Source organism: Erythranthe guttata, chromosome 10, assembly GCF_056151865.1.
Source record: "Erythranthe guttata isolate IM_541 chromosome 10, IM_541, whole genome shotgun sequence".
NCBI classification, from domain to species: domain Eukaryota; kingdom Viridiplantae; phylum Streptophyta; class Magnoliopsida; order Lamiales; family Phrymaceae; genus Erythranthe; species Erythranthe guttata.
The window spans coordinates 553,234-578,135 of NC_142542.1; the positions used below are offsets into that span (position 1 = coordinate 553,234).

Consider the following 24,902-nt stretch of genomic DNA (forward strand, 5'->3'; position numbering starts at 1 on the left):
ATATATAAAATGACATTTTATTTTTATTTGTACCCACAATTGGGCCCTTAAAATTATAAAACGATATTGTTTTCTAATTTCATTTCAACGTCTTTTTCTTCAAGCGTAGCCCAGAAGGCTATATAAGCTCAAGCCCAAATTTCTTTCAAATGGAAGACCAATTGTGAAGCCTATCAAGTTTAATTAGTCCAACTCGAGCCCATATTAGACTACCAAATAAATACTCATTAATAATAAAGAGAATTTACAGCTTTACAAATTATCATTAATGTCGATATGTCCGAGTGGTTAAGGAGACAGACTCGAAATCTGTTGGGCTTTGCCTGCGCAGGTCCGAATCCTGCTGTCGACGATATTTTCCTTATTGAACACTTGAGAGTTATAAATTCTTTAATTGATGTCTCCGACAACCAAACAATAAAGTCAATATGTCCGAGTGGTTAAGGAGACAGACTCGAAATCTGTTGGGCTTTGCCTGCGCAGGTTCGAATCCTGCTGTTGACGTTTTTTTTCATTTAACATCTGCGAGTTAACATGTTTTAGTATATGTCTCCAAAGATTAAACATTGAAGTCGATATGTCCGAGTGGTTAAGGAGACAGACTCGAAATCTGTTGGGCTTTGCCTGCGCAGGTTCGAATCCTGCTGTCGACGTAATTTTTAATTTCATAAATTTACAACAATTTTTTAATTCCCCCCACCGCCTAACAACACTTGCGATTTACGACACACGATTTTACCATTCCATCCGCGCAGACCAGACCAGACCAGACAATCCCAGTTCCGAGCCTCATTTATCTCTCTCTCTCATTTTCCTCCCAAGCCTAAAACATTTCACCACTCCATCCAAACCCCCTCCTCAAACCCTAATCATCTCATCACACGCAAACACACATCCGTAATCTGTTCCTTTTCTGGTACGCTCTCCCCCTTTTATTTTGTCGCTCATCCCTTTTATTTTCCTCTTTCATCCGACTGTATTTTCCCCTTTCCCCTGAATTTTAGTTGATCTGTTTTTTTTTTTCTTTTCATTTTTTTTTTTTGCTTCTGAGCTTTGATTGTTTAATCGTTGAATCAATATTATGTCGAATTCAAACAGTTCACCGGACTTTATGCTTCCTGTGAAGAGAACAGCAGCTGGAGCGGCGCTAGGATTTGTTGATTCCGAGTTGACCAAAAAGCACTGTACCAATTTCGCATCCGCAGCTGCCACGTCATCCGCCGCTTCATCCACGTTTAATATGGCCGGAGGTGACAGTATTAACGGAAACAACGGCGTCAGTAACGGCAAGGCGCCGATCGGTGGTGCTCAGTTGGAGATCGACGAGGATCTGCACAGCCGTCAGCTTGCCGTCTATGGACGTGAGACCATGCGCCGACTGTTCGCTTCTAATATTCTCATTTCTGGCATGCAAGGCCTCGGTGCTGAAATAGGTAACCACTATCTGTTTGTGTATATACGCGCCTGTATCTCTTTTCCGTGTTTTTATTTTTATTTTAATTTTTGTAGTTCCATGTGTTTCTATCAAAGTAGATGTACTTTTGTGGTGAATCCTTATATTTTTTTTTCTACTGCTGCGTTTGAAGGTAGATGTATGCTTTTAGAATGAATCAAGCTATTTATATCAGCTGAAGATATATTCATCTATACGATCAGTTGTATTATTCAATTTATGGTGCTTAATCTTCGGCTACGAGGAATTATTGGAATAGAAATACATTATCGTGTACGGTGTACATCTCCCTGGCCTAGCATAGATAATATGTTCCATTTATGTCGTTTAGTATCTGTGTGTTTTTTATTTGAGATCTAAGCTTATGAGGAATCGTTGTCTATAGCATTTTCATTCAGCATCTGTTTACTATTTCCGTACGTACTATCTTTGTCTGTGAATGTATATCTGGTAGTAAGTCATATGTGGCTTTATGCTCTTCTATATGTGATTATATGATAAAAATTCTAGATGGTTTTACTACTGAACCATTAACTCAAGTTGGATCATATTATTTCACTAACTTCTTGATTGGCCAAACTATCCCATAGGCAGAAAGTGCATACTCTGTGCATGAGTGATTTACTTGCTCTGAGTCTGAGTTTGGGGAGAGTAAAGTTGAACTTATCCTTTCTATGTAATCTTGTGAGCTGTGTCAACTCAAATCTTTGACCTCCAACTTCGAGTCACTATGTTTAAGCACCCAAAGCATTTCCACTTTCCCAAGGCCTACCCTAGTCATATAAAATAAAAGTACATGGTAAAGATGGGGATGACAGTAGTTTAATGCGTGGTTTACTTGTTCTACGTCTGATTCCCTTGAGTATGCAATGGTTTCACGTCTGACACACGTATACTTGATTACAGTAACTTCATCACTTTTTTTTTTCTTATCAATTTTCTTTGTATATAAGGAATGTGCATATATGTTATTTTTTTGTTCTCTTTTCATCTATTGGAAGCCATTGTATAAATTTGGGAAGTTGTTTTATGATGTTGCCGATGTTTGTTCACAGCTAAAAACCTTGTTCTTGCTGGTGTTAAATCTGTCACGCTGCATGATACGGGTACCGTGGAGTTGTGGGATTTCTCTGGCAGTTTTCTTTTCTCCGAAGAGGATGTGGGGAAAAATAGAGCTCTTGTATCTGTACCAAAATTGCAAGAACTCAACAATACAGTGATCATTTCTACAATAACTACTGAGTTGACTAAAGAGCAGCTATCTGATTTTCAGGTAAAATTTATTGCATTTTCCTTTTTACTGCAAAGACTTGATTGTATTTTGTTGTTTTGCTAAAATGTTTTAACGAACGTATACTATGGCCTGGTTGTTTGACTATCCTTATATTTGTGAAGTTATGTTTCCTTTCTATGTTTTAATTGTTCAGGTCGTCGGTTTGAATTGTTTGGTGCTCTCTGCGAGCCCAGCAGTCTGGGATTCTCATTGATGCTTGTATAATTACTTAGCACTTTTTTTGCCTCCACTTTTTTTCTGTGTTGCCACGGTAATTATGTGAATTTTGTGGGCAAATTAGACACTTACATACACAATGTACTAAAAGATGTGGAGAATGGATACTTGCATAGCATTTCTAGAATCACCATTTTAACTGACCTAAACATTCTGTCCTTTTCTTAATGAATTTATCCTTTTTGAGACATCTCTTCTTTATCAATCTGCTAAATTCATGTTTGATGCTCGCTCACTGTCAATATATGTTTTGCAGGCCGTTGTATTTACTGATATCAGCTTAGAGAAAGCGATTGAATTCGATGATTACTGCCACCAGCATCAACCTCCAATTGCTTTCATCAAGTCTGAAGTACGGGGTCTTTTTGGCAGCGTATTTTGTGATTTTGGCCCCGAGTTTACAGTTCTTGATGTTGATGGTGAGGAACCCCACACAGGCATTATTGCCTCTATCAGCAATGACAATCCTGCCATTGTGTCTTGTGTTGACGATGAGAGGCTGGAGTTTCAAGATGGAGAGCTAGTCGTATTTTCCGAAGTGCTAGGAATGACTGAACTGAATGATAGAAAGCCAAGAAGAATAAAGAATGCAAGGCCTTATTCATTCACCATTGAAGAGGATACAAGTAACTATGCTGGGTATGAGAGAGGTGGTATAGTCACACAAGTAAAAGAACCTAAAGTGTTGAAATTCAAGCCTCTGCAACAGGCACTTAAAGACCCCGGCGATTTTCTCCTGAGTGATTTTTCCAAATTTGACCGTCCGCCTCTCCTTCACTTGGCATTTCAAGCACTCGATAAGTTCATAGTGGAGGTGGGGCGGCCTCCTCTCGCTGGATCAGAAGAAGATGCCCAAAAATTAATAGCCCTTCTTGCTGATATTAACAACAGCCTGCCTGACGGTAGATTGGAAGAAATTGACCCAAAGCTTATTAGGAGCTTTGCTTTTGGTGCTAGGGCTGTGTTGAACCCCATGGCTGCTATGTTCGGTGGTATTGTCGGGCAGGAAGTTGTGAAGGCTTGCTCAGGGAAATTCCACCCGCTTTTTCAGGTTATGATAGTTAAATTTCTGCATTATAGCTCTGTCATTTTTTCATGAATTAAAATCCAGCATTCGTTGAATATTTAATTATTGATTCATTATTTTTTTCTGTTCAACAGTTCTTCTATTTTGACTCTGTTGAATCTCTTCCGACTGAATCCGTGGATCCCAATGACTTGAGGCCCTTGAATTCTCGTTATGATGCTCAAATTTCAGTATTTGGATCGAAGTTGCAAAAGAAACTTGAGGATGCAAAAGTTTTCATGGTCGGTTCTGGTGCATTGGGATGTGAATTCCTGAAAAATGTAGCTTTGATGGGAGTTAGTTGTGGTGATGGGGGAAAGCTGACTATTACAGACGATGATGTCATTGAAAAGAGCAATCTTAGTAGACAGTTTCTGTTCCGTGATTGGAACATAGGTCAGGCGAAGTCAACAGTTGCTGCAACAGCTGCCTCTTTTATCAACCGTCGTCTTAATATTGAAGCTTTGCAAAACCGTGCAAGCCCCGAGAGTGAGAGTGTTTTTGATGACACATTTTGGGAGAATCTTAGTGTTGTCATCAATGCTCTGGACAATGTTAGCGCAAGGCTTTACATCGATCAAAGGTGTTTATACTTCCAAAGAGCACTCCTAGAATCTGGTACCTTGGGTGCAAAGTGCAATACACAGATGGTAATTCCTCACCTAACTGAAAATTATGGTGCATCGAGGGACCCACCTGAAAAACAAGCTCCTATGTGCACACTGCATTCATTTCCACATAACATCCACCATTGCTTAACGTGGGCTCGGTCAGAATTTGAAGGCTTGCTTGAGAAGACACCAACAGAGGTTAATGTGTATCTCAAAAAACCAAGTGAATATATATCTGCTATGAAACAAGCCGGTGATGCACAGGCCCGAGACACTTTGGAACGGGTTCTTGAATGCCTCGACAGTGACAAATGTGACACATTCCAGGATTGCATCACTTGGGCTCGCTTAAAGTAATAACCACCTTTTATTCTATTGTCAATATTTTCTATCAAATTTCCTTCCACTAATTCTATGATCTTTTTCTCTTGGTGAAATCAGGTTCGAGGACTATTTTGCCAACAGGGTAAAACAGTTGACCTACACATTTCCTGAGGATGCCGCCACTAATAATGGGGCTCGATTTTGGTCTGCCCCAAAACGTTTCCCACGCCCACTCGAGTTCTCGAACCAAGACTTGAGCCATATTAACTTTGTCATGGCTGGAGCTATATTACGTGCAGAAGCTTTCGGAATCCCCATTCCAAACTGGGCGAAGTCTTCGGAGAAATTTGCTGAGGCTGTTGACAAAGTGATGGTCCCAGATTTCCTGCCAAAGAATAACGTCAGAATTGTGACGGATGAGGCAGCGACTAGTCTTGCAACTGCATCCATGGATGATGCCGATGTTATAAATGAGTTGGTCATGAAGTTAGAGGCGTGCAGGGAAAAGTTGGCTCCTGGTTACAAGATGAATCCCATCCAGTTTGAAAAGGTCCGTTTTTTTTTCTTTTTTTCCACTGTGAATAAATTTCAATGTGTTGAAGTGTTAACTATATTTTCTAGTCCATATGAGAAATAAGTTATTCCTAGTGGTGGTGAGGTCAGATTTCAAATTCGCCAGGATATTGCTAAGTCACTTACTAGTTCAATGCTTGCTTCTTTTTTTATTTATTATTATTAATTTTTTTTTTTAAGTGAGGGTAGTCAGCATGTATTTGAACTATAATTTTTTTTTTTAAGTAATCTAAAACCTTTTGATATTGGTAATTAAACTATATTTGCATCTATTTAACCTTTTGAAGAATCTACTAGTTTGTAATATTATATCCAGTTATCAATGTTGGACATTAATTCAGCTAATTGTATCCATGCTTAAATTCATCTTTTAATGTCGATTTAACAAAGACCTGTCTTGGATCCAAGTTCGTAACATAGTTAAATTCATCTTTTTTCTTTCTTACTTTATGTGCAGGACGATGACACAAACTACCACATGGAACTGGTTACCGGACTTGCCAATATGAGGGCAAGAAACTACAGTATCCCGGAAGTTGATAAGCTCAAAGCCAAGCTTATTGCAGGTAAAATAATCCCAGCAATTGCAACCTCCACAGCTATGGCAACAGGACTCGTCTGCCTCGAGCTGTACAAGGTGATTGACGGCAGCCACAAAATCGAAGACTACAGAAACACTTTTGCCAATCTTTCCCTTCCTCTCTTCTCAATGGCCGAGCCTGTTCCAACAAAGGTCATCAAATATCAGGACATGAGCTGGTCTGTGTGGGACCGTTGGATTCTCAAGGGAAGCCCTACTCTTAGAGAGCTGCTTCAGTGGCTCAAAAACAAAGGCCTGAATGCTTACAGCATCTCGTTTGGAAGCTGCTTATTGTTCAATAGCATGTTTCCGAGACACAAGGAGCGAATGGATAAGAAGATGGTGGATTTGGTGAAAGACGTTGCTAAGTTTGAGCTGCCTCCTTACAGGAGTCATTTTGACGTGGTTATTGCCTGCGAGGATGATGAAGACAATGATGTCGATATTCCTCAGGTTTCCGTGTACTACGAATAGGGTTTGATGGGCTCTCGTTTTTTATTCGTGGAATTGACTTGACACTTAATGATTTTAGTTCATTCAACAACTGAGTGTTGTACTGTGAATTTGTGCGTATAAATTGTTAGCACCCTCTGCTGAAGCTTTGCTTGGGACCACCATTGTTTGGTTTTCCTTCTGTTACACACTTGTTCATGATATGGTAGAAATGTTTAATCCTGCTCTGATAGTCGATATTGTTAGTGTTTACTTTTCGTCGTATTGATGTCAATCTTATACGCGTTGGTCTTCATTTGCTGTTTATATACATAATATTGCAATGCGGGAGAAGTATATCTAGTTAACGCGTACATTGTTTTATTTTGGGAACAGGTTGAAGGTAGATTGAGTTCATGGTATATAATCTGCATTATTTTATATATTATGTGAAATGTGCAGTTGATCTGCCAACTTGTTTTAATCTACATCTTAAAATTTGTACAGAAACATATATATTTCTACAGAAACATGAATCTTTACAAGGCTGCCCGACTCGCCCGCCAACCCACCCACCACGGTCGGTTTCCGGTATGTTCACATCCAAGTGGAAACTCGTACAAGTGGCGTCCCCTTCCACTGCAACACCATCTCATTTTCTCTCAGCTTCTCGATTTTGACCGAATAAGAATTCTCTCTTTCATTCACCAACACCTTAGCCTCTGCCAAGTTTTCTTGGCTAATCTTTCGCCCTTCAAGCCAAGAAGATTCTTCTCGAAAAACCCCACTTTTTCGCATCTCTTCCCAATCTTGAAACCAAGCCAAAGGGCACATAAACGGTGCTAGAAAGAGCCTTTCCATAACCGTTCTTGCTTCTGTGAGATACACCGGAAAATTCCCCTCCAACGATTCAAACACGGCTTGGTAATGCCTCACAAGATTCGCAAAATACGAAGCAAAATTGTTCAAACTCTCCCCTACTTCTTCTCCATCTCCAATATTCAATATTCCTCCATAATTAGCTAACATTTCTTTAGCTACCTTAAGAAATTCATTAACACTCCTCCTTGACCTTCTCCTTCCCATGTGTGGAAGCCCCACCGTGCAATTGTACACCACCCACTCTCCACTTTTGACCATCATTTCACTAGCAAAATCCTCGATTCTTCGTTCTTCAATTTGCAACGCCACACCAAACTGCCGTGCGTGAGCTAAAAGCCGTTTCTTCGTACCCTCGAAGCTCCAACAAGAAGAGGTGGATTCGGATTCCTCTTCTAATTTTACCGACGTAATTTTCATCAACTTCACTTTCCCCTTACTCAAAGCCTCGATCAATGGAGGCCATTGAATCCCTTCTCCCATATCGAAATCCACTATTTGTATCGCCACTGCATCTTTCGGAATAGATTCAAGAATAGCCGAATTAGCTGCAAAATGAGCAAATCTCCCATTAGGGAGGCTTTGGTACAACACATTGAATGCCACTTCGATATTCTTGATCGACTCCTCTCTCAAGAACTCTCCTTGGCTTTCTCCGGACTGGAATAGATTGTACGCAACGCGTTCCACGGTGTTCCCCTGTGAACTACTTTTGTTGTTTATCGATTTTACGATCACCTCGGATAGTTTCTTCTCCCCATTCTCTACAGCTTCTCCGTAAGCCCTCAACAGATGAAGGAGGCTCAAATGATCGTCCACTGCCACGTCATCACCCGGAAATACCAACGACATGTCTGTAATATGAATAGGAAGCAGTGTCGAATCACGGCTCGATTCTTGACAAAAAGAAGGACTCCATTCATCTTCTTCAATCGTTATCGGAGACGAAGAGTTCCCTTCTGTTTCGTCTCCGTTTATCCACTCACAGATTTCGTCCATAGCCGAGCATATGTGGATTTCATCACCCAAATTTTCTAGATCAAAAAACTCATCTTGGAACGTGTTTCGGAGATTTGACTTTGAGGAAATTTCGGAGGAATATTCTTCCAGGGAGGCGAATGAAGAAGAGAAATCAAAGCCATCAATCTCGCAAAAATCGAAGATTGGCCACGAGGGCAGAAGTAGCTCTGGTTGCATCATCTTCTTGGTGATTCTTCTGCAGGCAAGAAGAGACTATTGAGCTGTAAGTAATCAACTATATGTATATAAATATATATAGATATATATAAAGTTGGCCAATACATACAATAGATGTTGACACAAAATAATATAAATTCGAGACGAAAGAAGGAAGGACTACTCTATTGGTCATATATTATACAAAAAAATTAATCTTCGTAAAGTTCTCGGAGAAGTCTTCTCTCCTTTTTGACGTCTTCTTGTTCGTTAAATGCCGAATAATTAAATAATTATTATCTATATCTTTGAAGGTAACTTTCGTATTAATAAAAATTAATCGATGGCTTGAAATTAGCGGTCCATTTGTGTCCATCATATGTCGTCATCATGGTGAACGAACCACCTTAATAGTTAGAAACACGTACGGACAAGAATTCCGAGAGAATTATTTTAATCCCGGTAAGTTATAAAAAACTTTGATTAATCGATACGTAATCCGGGGAATGTAAGGCCGGCATTTTATCAGTATCTGCTTGTTATTATGTGAATGATATAATAAACTCTTATTTCGGAAAGCGACGCATACTTCTGATTAAGTCTTGATTCCTTTCGACATGTTGTCGTCATACCAAATAGTTGTTTTTAAGGTAAAACAAATAAGTATGTAATAACAATATTAAATCATGATATCATAATTCATAATGCATTCAACTGTCTTTCATGTTGTTCTGTTACACGTCACGGGGGCGTTTTAGTCATTTGGCAAGTCGCAACCAAAATGAAATTCAAGCAGATGATGAGTTTAACTGATAACATTTTTTTACGAGGTTTACGTACACTCCAAACCGTATATATACTTGCTTGCATGAATTTGTGGGAACAATTAAATATATGAGATGTTACTTTGGATTGGGAAATATATATCGTATTTTAATCCGATTTCTACGGAAAAAAACAATTTTTTGTTTGTTATTTAAATTGGTTGAATGACTGTTGTTATGGTTGGTTATTAGATTCCTTTCTTGAAAAAACCAGAAATTAGTATCTCCTCACCTTATGGAATCAAGTCCACTGTATTATTACCTATCTTCTTCTTCACCTAATTAATTATTTTAAAAATAAAAAAAATTAAAAAACATTTTCCATGAAATTGAGGTTGAAAGTGAACTATAACGTCTTCTAGTGACTGTTGTTTTTCATATCTTCGTAACGAGAAATTACCACTTCAATGTTCAACATGGTACACGAAATTACTGAGGTTTCGCCATTTTTTTTCTTTTTTGGAACAATTGAATCATATGACGAAATGTGCGATAATCAACCATTTGAAATAATCGAAAAATAATCTTCAAATACTTACCCTAATTTCCTAAATAATCGACATTTCTCGACAAACTGCCAAGAAGTTAGATAGATGCTTCTATTAGGCCTTAGCTAGCTAATTATTTATAACAGCCTCTTTTCATATATCTCTCTATATATATAGTCCCCAACACATGAATGCCTCATCAAAATTCGATCTCGAAAATCAAAAGTTCGAATTTTCACACTTTGTCCGAAAAAATGAGCCTTTACGAAATTTACCGACCCCCAATGCCACGTTTCGAAAACGTCAATCCATTTTCCATAGACGAATGCTCATTTTGTCCTTCGTTTCACTTAACAACAGAGCACTTCCCTCTCCAAATCAACGAGCCACATGCCAATTCTCCAATACACGATTTTCCGTTCGATCTCGATGAATTCGACCGCATGTTCATCGATCACGATGCACATGGCATGGTAAGCGAAACATGCATGAACATGCATACATCACTAATTCTTCCGTTTCAAGGCATGGAAGTCGACAACCACCTCTCTCTACTCAATCTCATCGTAGCCTATGCCGAAGTAATGGATCGTAATCAAGAAATTACCGGCCTATCTGAAGTAATCGGTCGAAGCATAATCAAGAAAGTGAACCCCTTTGGTGGGCCCACCGAACGCGTCTTGTATTACATGTTCGAACACCTTAACAAGAAATCAAATCATAACTACCTTAAAGAAGAGTCGTTCAAGAATTTTTATCCGGCCTTCAAAGCATTCTACCAAATATTCCCATACGGGAAATTCGCTCATTTTGTAGCCAATTCGGCCATCATGGAATCCTTGCCTATTGACGCCGAAATCATTCACTAAATCGATTTCGACATTGGAGAAGGGGTACAATGGGCATCGTTCATAGAAGCCATCAAACATCGACGTACAGAAGTAAGAGTAACATCAATAAAGTTCGACGAAAAAGACGAAAGTAGCCCTTTTCGGTTTGAGGACACAAAGAGGAGGCTACGCGACCATGCATGGTCGTACGGCCTAAACATGATAGTCGAAGAAGTGAGATTTCAAGATTTCGAAATTTTCACGAATAACATCGAGAAAGGAGATTATGGGAGAAAATCTTTGTATGTATTCAACTGCCACGTGGCGCTCCCACATATGGGGAGGGTTAGGTCGAAAAAACACGTTTTCGAGTTTCTAAGAGTGGCCGAGAATTTCTTACATCAAGTCACGTGTTGGGGAAGTACTAGTAGTAAGGGCATCATAACTTACGGCAATGGAGATGTGTTTTACGACAAAACTACTACACTAATGACAAAACTACTACACTAATGAGTTATAGTACATTCTTGGATGCAAATATTGCGCATTACCAAGCTTTATTGGAGTCAATGGAGTTCGATTTTCCGAAGCATCTCGAAGAAGCAAGAAGGGCCTTAGAGTGTCTATTTGTGGGGCCCTCGGTTTCTTCGATCGTGCGGGATCGAAAATGGGAGGAGATAAGGCAATGCGGTGAGATTGAATTTGGATTAGGGTTAGATGGATTGGAATTGAGTGAAGCAAGTGTTGATGAAGCTAAAGAAGTTGTGAAGGAAGGTTTAGTTTATATGGAGTGAGAATTGAAAGTCGGAAGAAGAATGAAATGGTTGTTGAGTGGAATGGTGTTTCAATTGTGAGAGTTTGTTGTTGGAAAAGTTAAGAAAACTTACAAAAAAAAAAAAAAGTATTATTCAACTTGAACTATAATTTCAGAATTTTAAATTAAATGTATTATTAAATATGAAACGTATTAGAAGAGAGTGCATTGAAAATTTTGCCCCTTTCGGAATTTGGATCAGCGAGCTGAGGCTAAAAAATAATGTTGGACCAAAGTTTATTTTGATAGCCTTTGGCCCAACATTTAGCCCATTTAGATCTTGCCGAGAAACATTATTAAATATTAAGGGTAAATTCCACTTTCCCCCTTGTACTTTGGATCAATATCACTTTACCCCCTAATACTCTCAATTGCATTATTTAACCCCTTGTATTTGAAAAATTGTCTCAATGCGGCCATCGCCATTAGTTTTCAGACATTAGACTAACACCATTTAATTTAAGTCTGAAAATTACAAAAATGTCGTCACTCCCAATTTAAATAATTATTAAAAAAAAAAAAAAAAATTGTGGCTGGCGTCGTGGACTATGATTTCTAGTTGTCTTGAATTTTATTATTATTATTATTATTATTATTATTATTATTATTATTATTATTATTTTAATAATTATTTAAATGTGAGAGGTAGTGTTTTTGTAATTTCAGAGCTTAGATCAAACAGTGCTAAAGTCAAATGTCTGACAACTAACAGCGAAGACCAAATTGAGATAAGTTTTCAAGTGCAGGGGGCAAATCGATACAATCGAGAGTAGGAGGGGGGAAAGTGGAATTTATCCAAATATTAATACAACATCTTAAATTGATACTAGATCTAATTATGATTAAGGAACTAACAATTAATTAATAAAGTACCTCGTCATTGATCTAATTAATAAGTGTCATCTATCTTCTTCTTCCTTCTCAAAATCTCACTCCAAACTTAAAAAAAAAAAAAAAAAAAAAAAAAAAAAAAAAAAAAAAAAATTAATAATAATCTCCTAGCTCCTCGATGAAGCACAAGAAAGAAAATAACAAAAACAGAAAATGTACACCAACTTCACCGTTGACCATCACACTAATTGCAATCTCTATTTTTGGTGTTTTGGTGTTGAAAGATATAACTTTGATCACCAAAATCAATTTGATCAGATGGCCTCCTCTCCAGCTCCAAACTGATCAAGAAAACCAAAGTACCACCATTCTTGAAAGTCAAAGTCAACATCCAAAGAATGAATTGGCGGCCTGTGATTTGTCACAAGGAAAATGGGTATTTGATAACGTCACCCGGCCTTTATACAAAGAAGAAGAATGCACTTTCCTCACAGCTCAGGTGACATGTATCAAAAATGGCAGAGAAGACACACTTTACCAGAACTGGAGATGGCAGCCAAATCACTGCTCTTTGCCCACGTAAGCATTTCAATTATTATTATTATTACAGTACTCATAATTGTCTGTCTGTTTCATAATTTAGTAATAATGATCGATGAATGTTGTTAATTTAGGTTTGAAGCAAGAAAATTATTGGAGAAGTTGAGGGGGAAGAAGATGTTGTTTGTCGGTGACTCGGTGAACCGGAATCAATGGGAGTCGTTGATTTGCTTGCTCCAGACCGCGGTTCAACCCGGCAAGGCTACTTGGAAGATGGGGGCCCCACTCTCCGTTTACTCTGTTCAGGTTCTCTATTTCTTGCATTTTCCTTCTTTCTTTTTTCTTTCGAAAATTATTACTATTCATTTTAATTTGTGGCTCTCAAAATTAGGTGTCCGTGCCTGATTTTTTATTATTAATACAAGGGCAAATTACGCCGTGAATGTTGTGCCGTGAGTGTTGTATGGTCAAATTACGAAAAAAAACCTATTTTATTTGGGTAATTATAGCTACCACTCCTTTTAAATATTTTTACATAAAACTTGTGTAATTCGGTTATTTACCGAACCAAATCGTATATTCAGTTCAGTAAAAGGTAAAAAATGTTGGCGTATCGAAATTTCGATTCGTTTTTTTACCGATTTAACATTCTTGAATTTACGTCTGAATGAGTATTTTTGTAAAATAATATATAGTTGGGGGTACGGCTTTAATTATCCAAATAAAAAGGGAGTTTTTACATAATTTGACCATAGCTAAAGGGTGACCTGGGTGACCGTAATTTATCCTTAATATAATATCAGACTATGTTATCGTGGCCTGTGCAACATTTAATGCTCCATCCAATTTTGTCCTCCAAGTGCTAATTTTAAATTAATCAATTGCACATTTAATGCTCCATCCAATTTTGTCCTCCAAGTGCTAATTTTAAATTAATCAATAAATTTGAAATCAAGCTTAGATCGTGTTCAAAAATAAATCACAAGTTACATGATTTTTTTATTTCTTTTCTATTTATTATTATTTTTTCATTTTCAGATGATTCTGGGGAGATTTTAATTCAATTTTAAATCTCAACAAAAAAATTCAATTTTATTTTATAGTCATTTTAAATCTTTACCCGTTTATTTCATCAAATTCATTTTTTTACCAACTAATTAATTAGCTCATCCAATTTAATATGTGCAGGAATACAATGCAACAGTAGAGTTCTACTGGGCACCATTTCTGGTAGAGTCCAACTCAGATGATCCAAGAAACCACAGCATTTCCCAGCGAATAATAAACCCCGACTCGATTTCAAAGCACGGAATCCATTGGAAGGATGCCGATTTCCTCGTCTTCAACTCCTACATATGGTGGATGAACGGTCGCAACATTAAAGTCTTGTAAGTCTTTTGCATTTACTATTATTGCATCTTTGTATACCAATGGGTCTGAATTCAATGTGATCAGACGGTCAGGATCACCCGAATACGATGAAATCGAACGCCCCATTGCATACGAAAGAGTTTTGACAACATGGGCAAATTGGCTAAAGCACAACATCAATCACAGCCGTACATCAGCCTTCTTCATCACCATGTCTCCAGTTCATCAGGAGTACGCTAATATTATTTCCCTTATTTTTCTCAAACTCGCAACTTATAATAATATGTAAATAATAATCCATGACGAAACAATATATATATATAAATGTAGGAGCTCGAACTGGAACAAGCCTGAGGGAGCCGCATGTGCCGGTGAAACTGATCCGATCTCAAACACATCAACACCGTTGGATATGGGAACTGATCGACGGCTTCTTGAAATTACAAAGAACGTGATAAAGACAACAGGTGTCGCTGTGGGATTGGTAGATATCACCACCCTGTCTGAGTACAGAAAAGACGGTCATACATCGGTTTACACAATTCGACAAGGCAAACTTTTGACACCAGAACAGAAAGCTGATCCAGCTACATATGCAGATTGTCTGCACTGGTGCCTACCTGGTGTGCCTGATACCTGGAACGAGTTGCTCTACGCCCATATCATTTCATTGTCTTCTTCTTCGTAGCAAATAAAATAATTCTTTTTTTTTTTAGGAAAAGGAATTGAATATTTTCTTTGTCATACATAATTTTTTGACATAGCAAAACATCACAATAAATGCTAGTTAGGGAAGTGAAATATACGAAGTTAGGGAAACAGAGTAGGAAATACGAATCAATAGCTTCGAATATAATATAGACCAAAATAACCCTTTTATGAAAAAATACGAACAAAAACAGGCCACTGAAACATGGTGACCAACCGAACGCATACACGAGAAGCAAAACTTGTCATAATTAGCAGATCAATGAAAAGTATTTTCATCATTTCTGTCTATTAAATCTGCATAACACAGGACTTGTGCATACGATGACTCAACGAACCAAGATCTTTATAGGAACCTTAAAGACTGCTACTACTGACTTTACCAAAACAAAAAGTAACAAGGACAAAAACCATGAACAGAGAGAGAGAGAGAATGCTCAGCCACAAATAGAAAATGCTTGCCCAATCATCCCCTGTGTCCATGCAGCAGTTTCCTTCAGCTGCTGGTCATCCGATTGAAGGCACTCACCTAACAACTCGTTGCAAAATGCACAATCTTTGAATATCACCTTAATGTTTGCACTGAGAGCATCTGCCACGTCACCCAAAACTGCCACCATCGCCTTCGTTACACTCTCATCCCTGAACAGAGAAGAACAATACCACAATTTCTTCTGTTTAAAATATGAGAACAAAAAAATTGGAAGTACAAAAAAAAAATTGTTTCGAAATAGATACCTGTTCGTGTCTTTAGCAACCAATCCAATGAATTGCATGAGATGAGGGGCGTGGGGTAACATCAATTCAGTCTTGGCAGCCTTGAACCCTTGAAGAATTCCAGAGTAGGCCTCGAAAATACTTCGCCTGAGCAGGTTGCCATAGTCCATCATCTCCTCGTCGGCATTGTCCATCTGAGCACACACTTCCGATGCGCTTTGCAGCATCGGCAAAGCGTAACTAATGTAATTTTCAAAGTGCTCCCCGATTGCAAGAGCAATGTCTCCAAAGCAGGAGAACATTGGAGGTTTGACCGACCGATGCAGTTCACCGCTTGATAAATCCTTGAGGAGAAGTGCCATGATCCTATCGCAATACGGCAAGATTTTGTCGTCCAATGCACGGCAAATATCACCAACAACTCCGACTGATATAGCGCAAACTTCGTATTCCTCAAAGTTCTGCAAACCCATTTCTAAATATTTGTAGAATTCTTGCATGTACTTAGCAAAGTCAGGCCCAGTGGCGTAGGCTAGTGCACCAATAGCAAGCATAGCCTCTTGGTGAACAGTAGAGCTACGGCAAGCAAACACGTTGAGGAAAAGCAGCATAATCTGGTCAGCCGCCTGCAGTATTATGGGCTTGGTTTCGTCGACACTGCTCAGTTTTTGAATGATGACTTGAATCACACCACAGAGAGAGGCTTGCAAATCCCCTTGTTTTTCCCTGTCTTCGGATGAAGAGATATGAATACTGAAAGTCTGTTCCAACTTGGACATGATAGCAGGGAGCAGTTTGGCAATTATCTGAGAAGTCTCTGAAAGATTCGAACTCCTAATAAACTCGTTCATGGTTTCGTATGAATTGGTTTTGAGTTTAGAGTCATTGCCATCTGTACGTTCAGCTGTGGCGATCAAACTGCTCAATATATTTGGAAGGTAAGGTGTAAGCAACGATGAAATCGGTCCAGAATCCTCATATCCCTGAGCAAGAAGATAGAGAGCTCCACAAACCTTATCAGCCACATGTGGTGTGTCTTTTAAACTCTCCAGCAAGACACCCAAAATCCGTTCGAGGTTAGCTGGTGTAATAACAGAAAATCCAGTAGCCGGCGAGTGCATTATCTCAAATATGCGACTAAGGGTCCATGCTGTCGTGTCTTTCACATGGGTATTTTCATCTTTCATTGCGTTGAGAAGAAATTCTAAGCCAGCATTTACCATGGGTGATAGCTTCTCAATGCTTGGACCCTCGAGGATTGAACCAAATGCATACGTGGCTGCCTCACGAGATCGCCAGTCAGGCTTACATATGTTGGCTTCCACAAAAGGCATTACAAGAGGGACAACAGCATCCCCAACTGTCCTAGCAACAAGACAAAGACATGTGCCACCAGCCATAGCCAGGTTCCAAATTCCATCCTCCTGGTCCTGGTCTTCATCCTGTTTGAGAAGAGTTTCTATCAGCATAGGCACTAGTGTAGGAAGAGCTTTCTGAATGAAGTGAGAGTGTGGAGCGCTCGAATCGCCGTTCTCTGGAACCTCATAGTCTTGAATTTCCAATTCTTCGTCACAGATAGAACTCCAAAACTCCATAGCTTGAAGGGCAACAGTTTCCTCATCTCCCTTGACTGCACTAGATGTAAGCTCAAAGATCCTCTGCATATAAGGTTCAAGTATCTCATAGTATGTCGATGCAATCGAAACAAGACACTCAAATGCAGCCTGCCTGATCTCTGTCTCTTTCGCCAGGGCAGCATCACATGTCACCTTCATTATATAGTTCCTCTCCATCTCATTTTCAAAGTTGGTCCGTGCAAAATCTAGGGCATTATATAAAGCCCTAGTTGCAGCAAGCCGGACTTCAGAGTTTTGCTCAGCCGCATTCATTCCTTGAACAACAGCTGTGAGAACAGCATTCACTTCATCTTGCACAAGATCCTCGTGAGAAATCTCTTCGCATACATAACCAAGTGATTCCAGGGTAGCCTGTTTCAGTGATGCAGGGCTATCTGGCTTAGTCATATTGGCAAGCAATAAGCCGACAAGTTCTGGCCATTCTTTTCTTGGAACTTCAATAGAAGCTATCTTGGCAACGACCTGGGAAGCAGTATGGCTCGCTTCCCGAATAGAAGACCCAAGGGTGTTCAAAAGAGAATTCTTAACCTGGGACTTAAAAGGCACGTCAATTGCAATCCATTGTTGGACAAGCACGTCTTTTCGTGCAGCTTCTTTGGCATCCAGAGTGTTCTTAAGAATAAGACCAGCAAGCGTACGGGACTCGGTAGGTTTGCCTTCATTTGAGAGTTCAAAAGATAATGATAGCAGAAATCCCGGTAAGTTTTGGTTCTGGAACTGACCAAGAGCTGTCTCTGCATCATTTCGAACTTTCGCATCTGGTGATTGAGCGGATAACAGATACTGGGTAATCTCCAATGCCATTTCTCCTGTACAAAAGAGTCATTAAGGAAATCAGACTCTACACAATTATTACCACATGCAAAATTAATACCAAGGTGCACAATCGAGAATATAAAACCCTGAATAATCTGCTGAAGAAAATGTCAAAAACAGTGTGTGTAAAATGTTAATCAGAGAAAAATCATCCCAATAAACTGATGAACTCCAAGACAAAATATGAAATAAACCCCAATCCTTTAATTGGTTACATTTAAAGAACACTCACGAATCAATAAAACCACACATAAAAAACGAAATTGCATCGATCAACAGATAACCACCTCTTCTCAACATCAACAAAAGTTAATAAGAGAATTCCGAATCATAAACACTAAAGTTCTTAACCATGAGTAGAGCTTAAAGCCTGGGTTTCAAATTTGAAGCATCCATAAGCATATCTACAGAAAAAAATTTCAATAAACAAATCCAAACATCATTGATGCATATCTACAGAAAAATAAATTTCACTAAACAACTTCAAAAATCATTGACACACTGTACCAATCAAAATTAAACAGCAGCAATTGAACAAATTAATTCCGAAATCAAAAGCACGATATCTAGACCAACGTCTAACGAAATCAATTTAAATACTAGTAGATCTACAGTTAATAAACACGATGCACAGAAAAATTTACCTCAATCAGAGAGAAAACCTAAAAGGACTTCGATTCCAGAAGAAGCAACTAGGGTTTTCTATTTCACCTTTCTCTCTCTATCTTCCAACGCTCGTTCAGGTGAGCACTTCCACCAAATAATCGACTGTTTCCTTCGTATATACTTATACCTTATATATAAATAAATACAGAATTTCGTATGCTGAAATTTGGTGTGTGGAAATATGCAAGTGAGAGAACAGATAGAGAGAGAAAGAAATGGATTTCGAATGAGAGAGAAGAAGCGGGAGGGAGGAGTTTGAGGGGTAGCTTAATACTGAATAAAAAATAACGGGCAAGCGCTTCAGGCTGCCCGAGCTGCCCTATTCGGAAACCCTAATATCTGCTTTTTTCAAAAATTTCGCACGTGTGCTGGACTGTGCGAAGCTTATTGGGCTAGCCCAACAACGTAAAAATTCCGCACGTGTGCTCGATTGTGCGAATCTAATTGGGCTAAGCCCAACAACATTTCTTTATAACCCTTTTCGGATAAATTTCTTGTCTTCCAATTAGGCTTATAAATTGGCGGCCCAAATTAATGAAAAAAAATTGTCATTATAATCAAATATAAAATAATATTTATTTAATTAATTAATTAATTAATTAATTAATTAATTAAATATATTTACCTAATATGTAGTGTTATGACTTTTTCTTCAAAGATGGTTAGTATATTAATTCACATGCAATTATAGACCAAGTTTGATCATATATACATAAATAATGTTGGACAACTTCGTCCTCTCTAGGATTTATTACATCTTATATTATAATACATATAATGTTTTAATATTCACAATTGATTTACTAATTAATTTTGTTTGACCTTCGAATTTTCCTTCTCTTTGTTGACTATTTTATGAAGATTAAATATTAAATGGTGAGTTGGTGAAGAAGAGTTTTTGACCTTTTGGTTTATAGACTGTTTAGTAATCAGGCCTAGGTTCAATTAAGACCAAGTCCAGCCTAGGAAAGTTAGTTGACTCTAGTAAGCATGTTATAATCAATGTAATTATGATCGAAAATAATCGTAAAATGATAAAATCGATTGAAATCGAACGAGCTGTAACCGAGACGAGCTCGAGTAGCTTTAATTTTATTTATTTTTGCCTACTTTTAATTGATTTTCTTTTATGTAGTATATTCGCTCCCTAATTTATTTTCTAACTCTCGTCCCCAGACAAATTACCCTGGATCCGCCCATGTATACATATATAATACTGATATACATATATGCATGCTTGTTAGCTTATGTTAATTCACATAATAAATAATTGTCAATGTGAAAGTGAGAAATCAGGTTCTATAAGTAAAACAATTTGGACATTGTCATTAGTGCAAGTTGATTTCATTATTTTTTATTTTTTTTTTATTATGACAAGATTAGCATATTTGTAAGTTAATTAGGCGAGTCTTTGGAAAGAGACATGTGAATGATAAAAATGTTACAATTAAATTAAATTGCAATGGGCCCAGTAACAGCAAGAAAACTGTACAAATGGATCCCTCTCGGGTCCATTTGACATATATTTTAAGGTGGTCCAAATTCTGAAGCTAAGATGAAATAATACAATTATGTGAGCATATTATCCCTTTCCGTACAGCAAATTGATTATTTTAAGCATATAATTAAAAAAGACCGCGGTTATATGCAAGCCCATTTTTTTATTAGTTCAAAACCACATAAAGCAGTTTATTAGTTCAAGCTCGTAAATTAATCTAATTTTATTACATCAAGACCAAAGATGACAAATATACCCTTATCCACAAATAATACTCAAATACAAATAAATCTTATTTTTAATTTGTTCAAGACCAAAAATCAAAAGAAAAAAAAAAAAATATCACGACTGCCAACCAGCGAGACTTTCACCGCAACGGCGATGACCAGCGACCCACCCACCGCATTACCACCACCAATAAGTAAGTCCATTTTACTAAACTTTTGCTTGTAAATTCAAAAACATTAATCGAGCATCGATGTCCTTTTTACTAATTTTTTATTTGTAAATTCGAAAACATTAATCGAACATCGATTCTTGATAAATATGTATGAATGAACATTAATCTATGCTTATTTCTTGTTGGGTTGCAATGATTTGACCGATTTTGGAAAAAAAATTGAGAATGAAATTGGTTTTTTTTTATTTTTTTTCGTTGGTTTCCGAAATCGGTTTATCCAGACTGATTTTGTACATGAAAATCAGCGTCATAATACCGATTTTTGTTAACCAAATCGCGACACAACGTCGACTTTACAAGTCAAAATCGGCGTTCTAATGTCGATTATTGAGTACAAAATCGATTTTTGAATACCAATATTTTTTGAATTTATTTTTAAATAATACATTATATATTTGGTTAATTGATATTTTTTAAATATTTGAAACAAAAATGTTTATCACCATTCGGTGGCGTCTACCACTCCTTTAACCCAATCGAGTAGAGCTTTCCGTATCTCAAATATATATTCGTTAGATAATTCATTTGAATAATCCTCCATCAATCCCCTAGGTTGATGCACGAAAGTATAAGAAAACGGTCTTAAAAAAACACAGATAATAAAATCGGTATTTAAAAACCGATTTTTGTAGTACAAGTCGGCATGACAATACCGATAATACAAAAACAAATCGGTGTTGTCATGCCGATTTTTACTACAAAAATCGGTTTTTAAGTACCGATTTTTATTAAAATAATCGGAATGTGGTTACCGACTTTAGTAACAAAAATCGGTATTTGCAGACCGATTTTTTGTTTCGTCGAATTTTTTTTCCAACAAAAAAAACGACCCAAAAGCAAAAATAAAGGGTTAAAACATATTTCATTGTGTTCTTCACCCTCGTAAACCACCATATCATTGTTTTCTGGTTCCATCGTGAATGTTTGGTATGTATTTGATAATTTTGGTGTGTAAGATTTCTTTGTGGGTTTGTGAAGAAGAAGGAGAAGGAGAGTTTTAAGTCGTGAAATAAGGAACATGGGTTTCTGGATTTATGTATTTTATTTGGTCTTGCACAAAGGAAATGATTTTTTTTTTATTTTTTAATGTTTTGTGTTTTTTTATTTGATTTTAAATTTCATTAAGGGTAAATTAGTATTTTTATTTTGAAGGTCTTCAACTAATAAAAAAATGGGCTTGCATATAACCGCCGCCTTAAAAAAATAATCTAATGTTTGTGGGAATATTACCACTACACTGCGATGTACATTAAAATAATTTTAAGGTCCTTGTTGTATAGTTAATTACAATTACTCCTGAAACATTATTAGAAACTCTAATTGAATAATGCATTTGATAAGTTATTCTGTTAGAGAAATGTATAGCTTTGACGTTATGTAATTGTAGGTATTATCCACAAGACTAATCAAGTAGTACTATTATTATGATACGAGATCGATAAAGACGCTTGAAATCAATTTTATTTAAAAGAGTCAGCCAAATGTACACAAAAATGTCTTTAATTATAATTAATTAAAAGACATAATCACAAAATTAAAAACGTAACACATAAAATTAATTAGTTATTTTTGTTCACAGCAATATATATATATAGAATCGATAGATTGGGAAAATAAAGAAACAACTAATTAAATAGGCGACCAATAAAATAAACTGAGCAGAAATCAGCAAATTATGCGGCCCACAGTTAAAAAGGACAAATTAAATATATTAATTATTGATTTAACTTATATATATGTGGCCAAGTAATTAATTAATTATATATTAATATTGTCTCGTGCACAGATAAATTGGGCAAAGAGACCAGTTTTATTATCTCTAGAAGATAGGGTTTCCCAAGTTTTGACTGCTAGCTTAGCTTAGCTTAGCTAGTGAGTCGACTCGGAGGGAAAATGCATCAAATTTTGTAAACAAAGACAATATTAATAAATAAATAAAATGTCACATATAATAAATACAAAATAAGGAAAAGTTTGAGGTGAAAAACGTTGAAGAAATCAAATATAATTATTAAATTGCAAAAATATATATATATAAAAAAAAGAAAGAGGTTGAGATATCATTGTACGAGAGTGTGAATTCATGGCCATGCACGTTGACTGCCCATAGTTATGTATATCTACAATTATTCATTCCCAATAATCATATTTTTGGTGTTTTTTTTATATAATATCAATATAATAATAACTCTTGTATTTTTCAATAACTATACATTGTTACTAAAATATTAATATTTAAATGAAGCTAATAATTAACGGTCATTATCATGCCAATTCGTTTTTACCCTAGCAATTATTTTGGTTATCTATATTTATCATACACTAAAAGGCTACAAAATAAACAATTGTTAAAAAAAAAAATGAAATGAAAATCATAATATACTCCATCTTGCGATTTCATAATTTGGTAGGTTAACACGAAATTAATAAATTAATGGCATATACATGCATGTGGGGTCTAGCTAATATATTCCACACACATACATGTCACTATATATATGTCACCAAATTCAAATCTGCGTACAATTATTCCTTCTTTTTATTTTTATTATTTATATATATATATAATATAAAATATAAAATAAAATGTCGACGTAAGATGGTGGAATATATACATATATATATATATATTCATACCAATAAGCGCTGGAGCAGTTTTGAAGCGCTAGCTCGTTGAATATATATATATACAGCGTATGTATATGCAGCATGCATGCATCCATGTTATATCCATGCATGGGCATGCATTATTAATAATAATGCATGTTGTTGGAATTTGGAATCGAATTGGGAAATGATGATATACATATGCATATATATATGCATTAAGTAATTAAAAAGAATAAAAAAAAATGAGGGGGGGAATCATAAGACGACAGACATACTAATTCTGAAATGATGCTAGATCCGGATTAATAGGGGAGACACACACACATATTCATATTCCTAATAAGTCACCAAAATCAATGCACAACACACACACACACAAGAGTCCTGTTTGGATCCGAGAGTTGACTTCACAGTTTGGACATATATGCATGCACTTACAATTGCGATAATTTACCCTTTTCAATTATTTGTTTTTTCAGACAAGGGTCACTTCCTTTCTGAATTCATTAATATAATATTATATAGTATAAGGATTTTTATATAGATACATCTATATATGTATGTATACATTTGTATTATTAATTATGATTAATAATGAAATAGAACCAGTAGTTGAGTTGAGTTGCCTGCAATAGGGGTACTCAAGAAACCCGTGAGATAAAGATCCACTTCCTCTTCATATATATCCATTTCTTTAAAGTAGAAACATATTAGTAATTATTATTAATATATATATATATATATATATATATATATATATATATATTTTTTTTAATTTGCACCCCGTTGAATGAAATAAAGTGTACAAATTTTACAATTAATAATCTCACCCACAAAATAATTTTATTAAATTTGGGTAGGTCCCAATTCCAGCTTAAGAACAAACCCCGTGATTCCCGACGTAGCTAGAGGCAGCTGCAAACAATATGCATTTTAATTCTTTCTTTTTTTCTTTTTTTTTTTATTTCTTAAATTTATTATTTGTTCAGTATGAAGACCAATGTGGACTTATGACTTGAGATTTCAGAAAAAATACCAGTAATTTGGGAAGTCATGCATTTATTATCTCAAACAGCATATATATATATATATATATATATATATATATATATATATATATATATATATATATATATATATATTTTTTTTTTTTTAATATGTTGAATTTTATAAGTAGATTAATACATATACACATATACATATTTTTTGTTTGCAACTGTAACCCTTTTATAAATTAATAGTTCCATCAAAATGGATTTAAGAAAGAATAAATTAGTGAAAAATTAGAGATTATATTAGTCAAATTAAAATAAAATAAAGAGGGGAAAAACAAGAAGTTTCAAAAGCTGCAAAAATGTCAAAGAGCAGGCAAAATTGAGGAGACAATTTTTTTATAAGTCGTGGTTTGAAAATATTAGAATCTCTCTTGATATTGATGGGATATTAAAAAAAATTAATTAAATTGCATCGACGAAAAAAAATAGGTGG

The 24,902-nt window shown here is 36.3% G+C and overlaps 4 protein-coding genes and 3 non-coding genes across 10 annotated transcripts; 5 read left to right on the top strand and 2 right to left on the bottom strand.

Annotated features, from left to right (window-relative positions):
* The first annotated feature begins 270 nt into the window (after positions 1-270).
* Positions 271-352, top strand: TRNAS-CGA (transfer RNA serine (anticodon CGA)). Its single transcript has one exon. It is a non-coding gene; the product is annotated as a tRNA-Ser (tRNA).
* A 70-nt stretch (positions 353-422) lies between these two features.
* TRNAS-CGA (transfer RNA serine (anticodon CGA)) lies at positions 423-504 on the top strand. The gene has a single exon. It is a non-coding gene; the product is annotated as a tRNA-Ser (tRNA).
* A 67-nt stretch (positions 505-571) lies between these two features.
* Positions 572-653, top strand: TRNAS-CGA (transfer RNA serine (anticodon CGA)). Its single transcript has one exon. It is a non-coding gene; the product is annotated as a tRNA-Ser (tRNA).
* Positions 578-6,797, top strand: LOC105953124 (ubiquitin-activating enzyme E1 2). Of its 4 annotated transcripts, none has more exons than XM_088824028.1 (7): positions 578-916; positions 1,127-1,433; positions 2,509-2,726; positions 3,220-4,014; positions 4,125-4,993; positions 5,082-5,514; positions 5,995-6,797. In XM_088824028.1, the coding sequence occupies exons 2-7, from the start codon at positions 1,241-1,243 to the stop codon at positions 6,589-6,591; spliced, it is 3,105 nt and encodes a 1,034-aa protein (XP_088680154.1). In that variant the 5' UTR covers positions 578-916; positions 1,127-1,240; the 3' UTR covers positions 6,592-6,797. The 4 variants fall into 4 exon arrangements, with proteins under 4 accessions (XP_088680154.1, XP_088680153.1, XP_088680155.1 ...); XM_088824027.1 differs by having other exon boundaries at positions 600-916; positions 1,099-1,433; XM_088824029.1 differs by having other exon boundaries at positions 712-916; positions 1,137-1,433.
* An 806-nt stretch (positions 6,798-7,603) lies between these two features.
* On the bottom strand, positions 7,604-8,628 carry LOC105952746 (DELLA protein RGL3). The gene is made up of 2 exons (XM_088823867.1): positions 7,834-8,628; positions 7,604-7,678 (listed from the first exon to the last, which is right to left on the bottom strand). The coding sequence occupies exons 1-2, from the start codon at positions 8,626-8,628 to the stop codon at positions 7,604-7,606; spliced, it is 870 nt and encodes a 289-aa protein (XP_088679993.1).
* A 3,791-nt stretch (positions 8,629-12,419) lies between these two features.
* On the top strand, positions 12,420-15,103 carry LOC105953123 (xylan O-acetyltransferase 1). The gene is made up of 5 exons (XM_012976752.2): positions 12,420-12,970; positions 13,066-13,237; positions 14,120-14,319; positions 14,387-14,533; positions 14,633-15,103. Exons 1-5 carry the CDS (start codon positions 12,570-12,572, stop codon positions 14,988-14,990), a joined length of 1,278 nt encoding a protein of 425 aa, XP_012832206.2. The 5' UTR covers positions 12,420-12,569; the 3' UTR covers positions 14,991-15,103.
* Positions 15,104-15,160: 57 nt separating this feature from the next.
* LOC105953121 (ARM repeat superfamily protein) lies at positions 15,161-19,167 on the bottom strand. Its single transcript, XM_012976751.2, has 3 exons — positions 18,825-19,167; positions 15,749-18,173; positions 15,161-15,652 (listed from the first exon to the last, which is right to left on the bottom strand). The coding sequence occupies exons 2-3, from the start codon at positions 18,166-18,168 to the stop codon at positions 15,448-15,450; spliced, it is 2,625 nt and encodes an 874-aa protein (XP_012832205.2). The 5' UTR covers positions 18,169-18,173; positions 18,825-19,167; the 3' UTR covers positions 15,161-15,447.
* Positions 19,168-24,902: the final 5,735 nt, after the last annotated feature.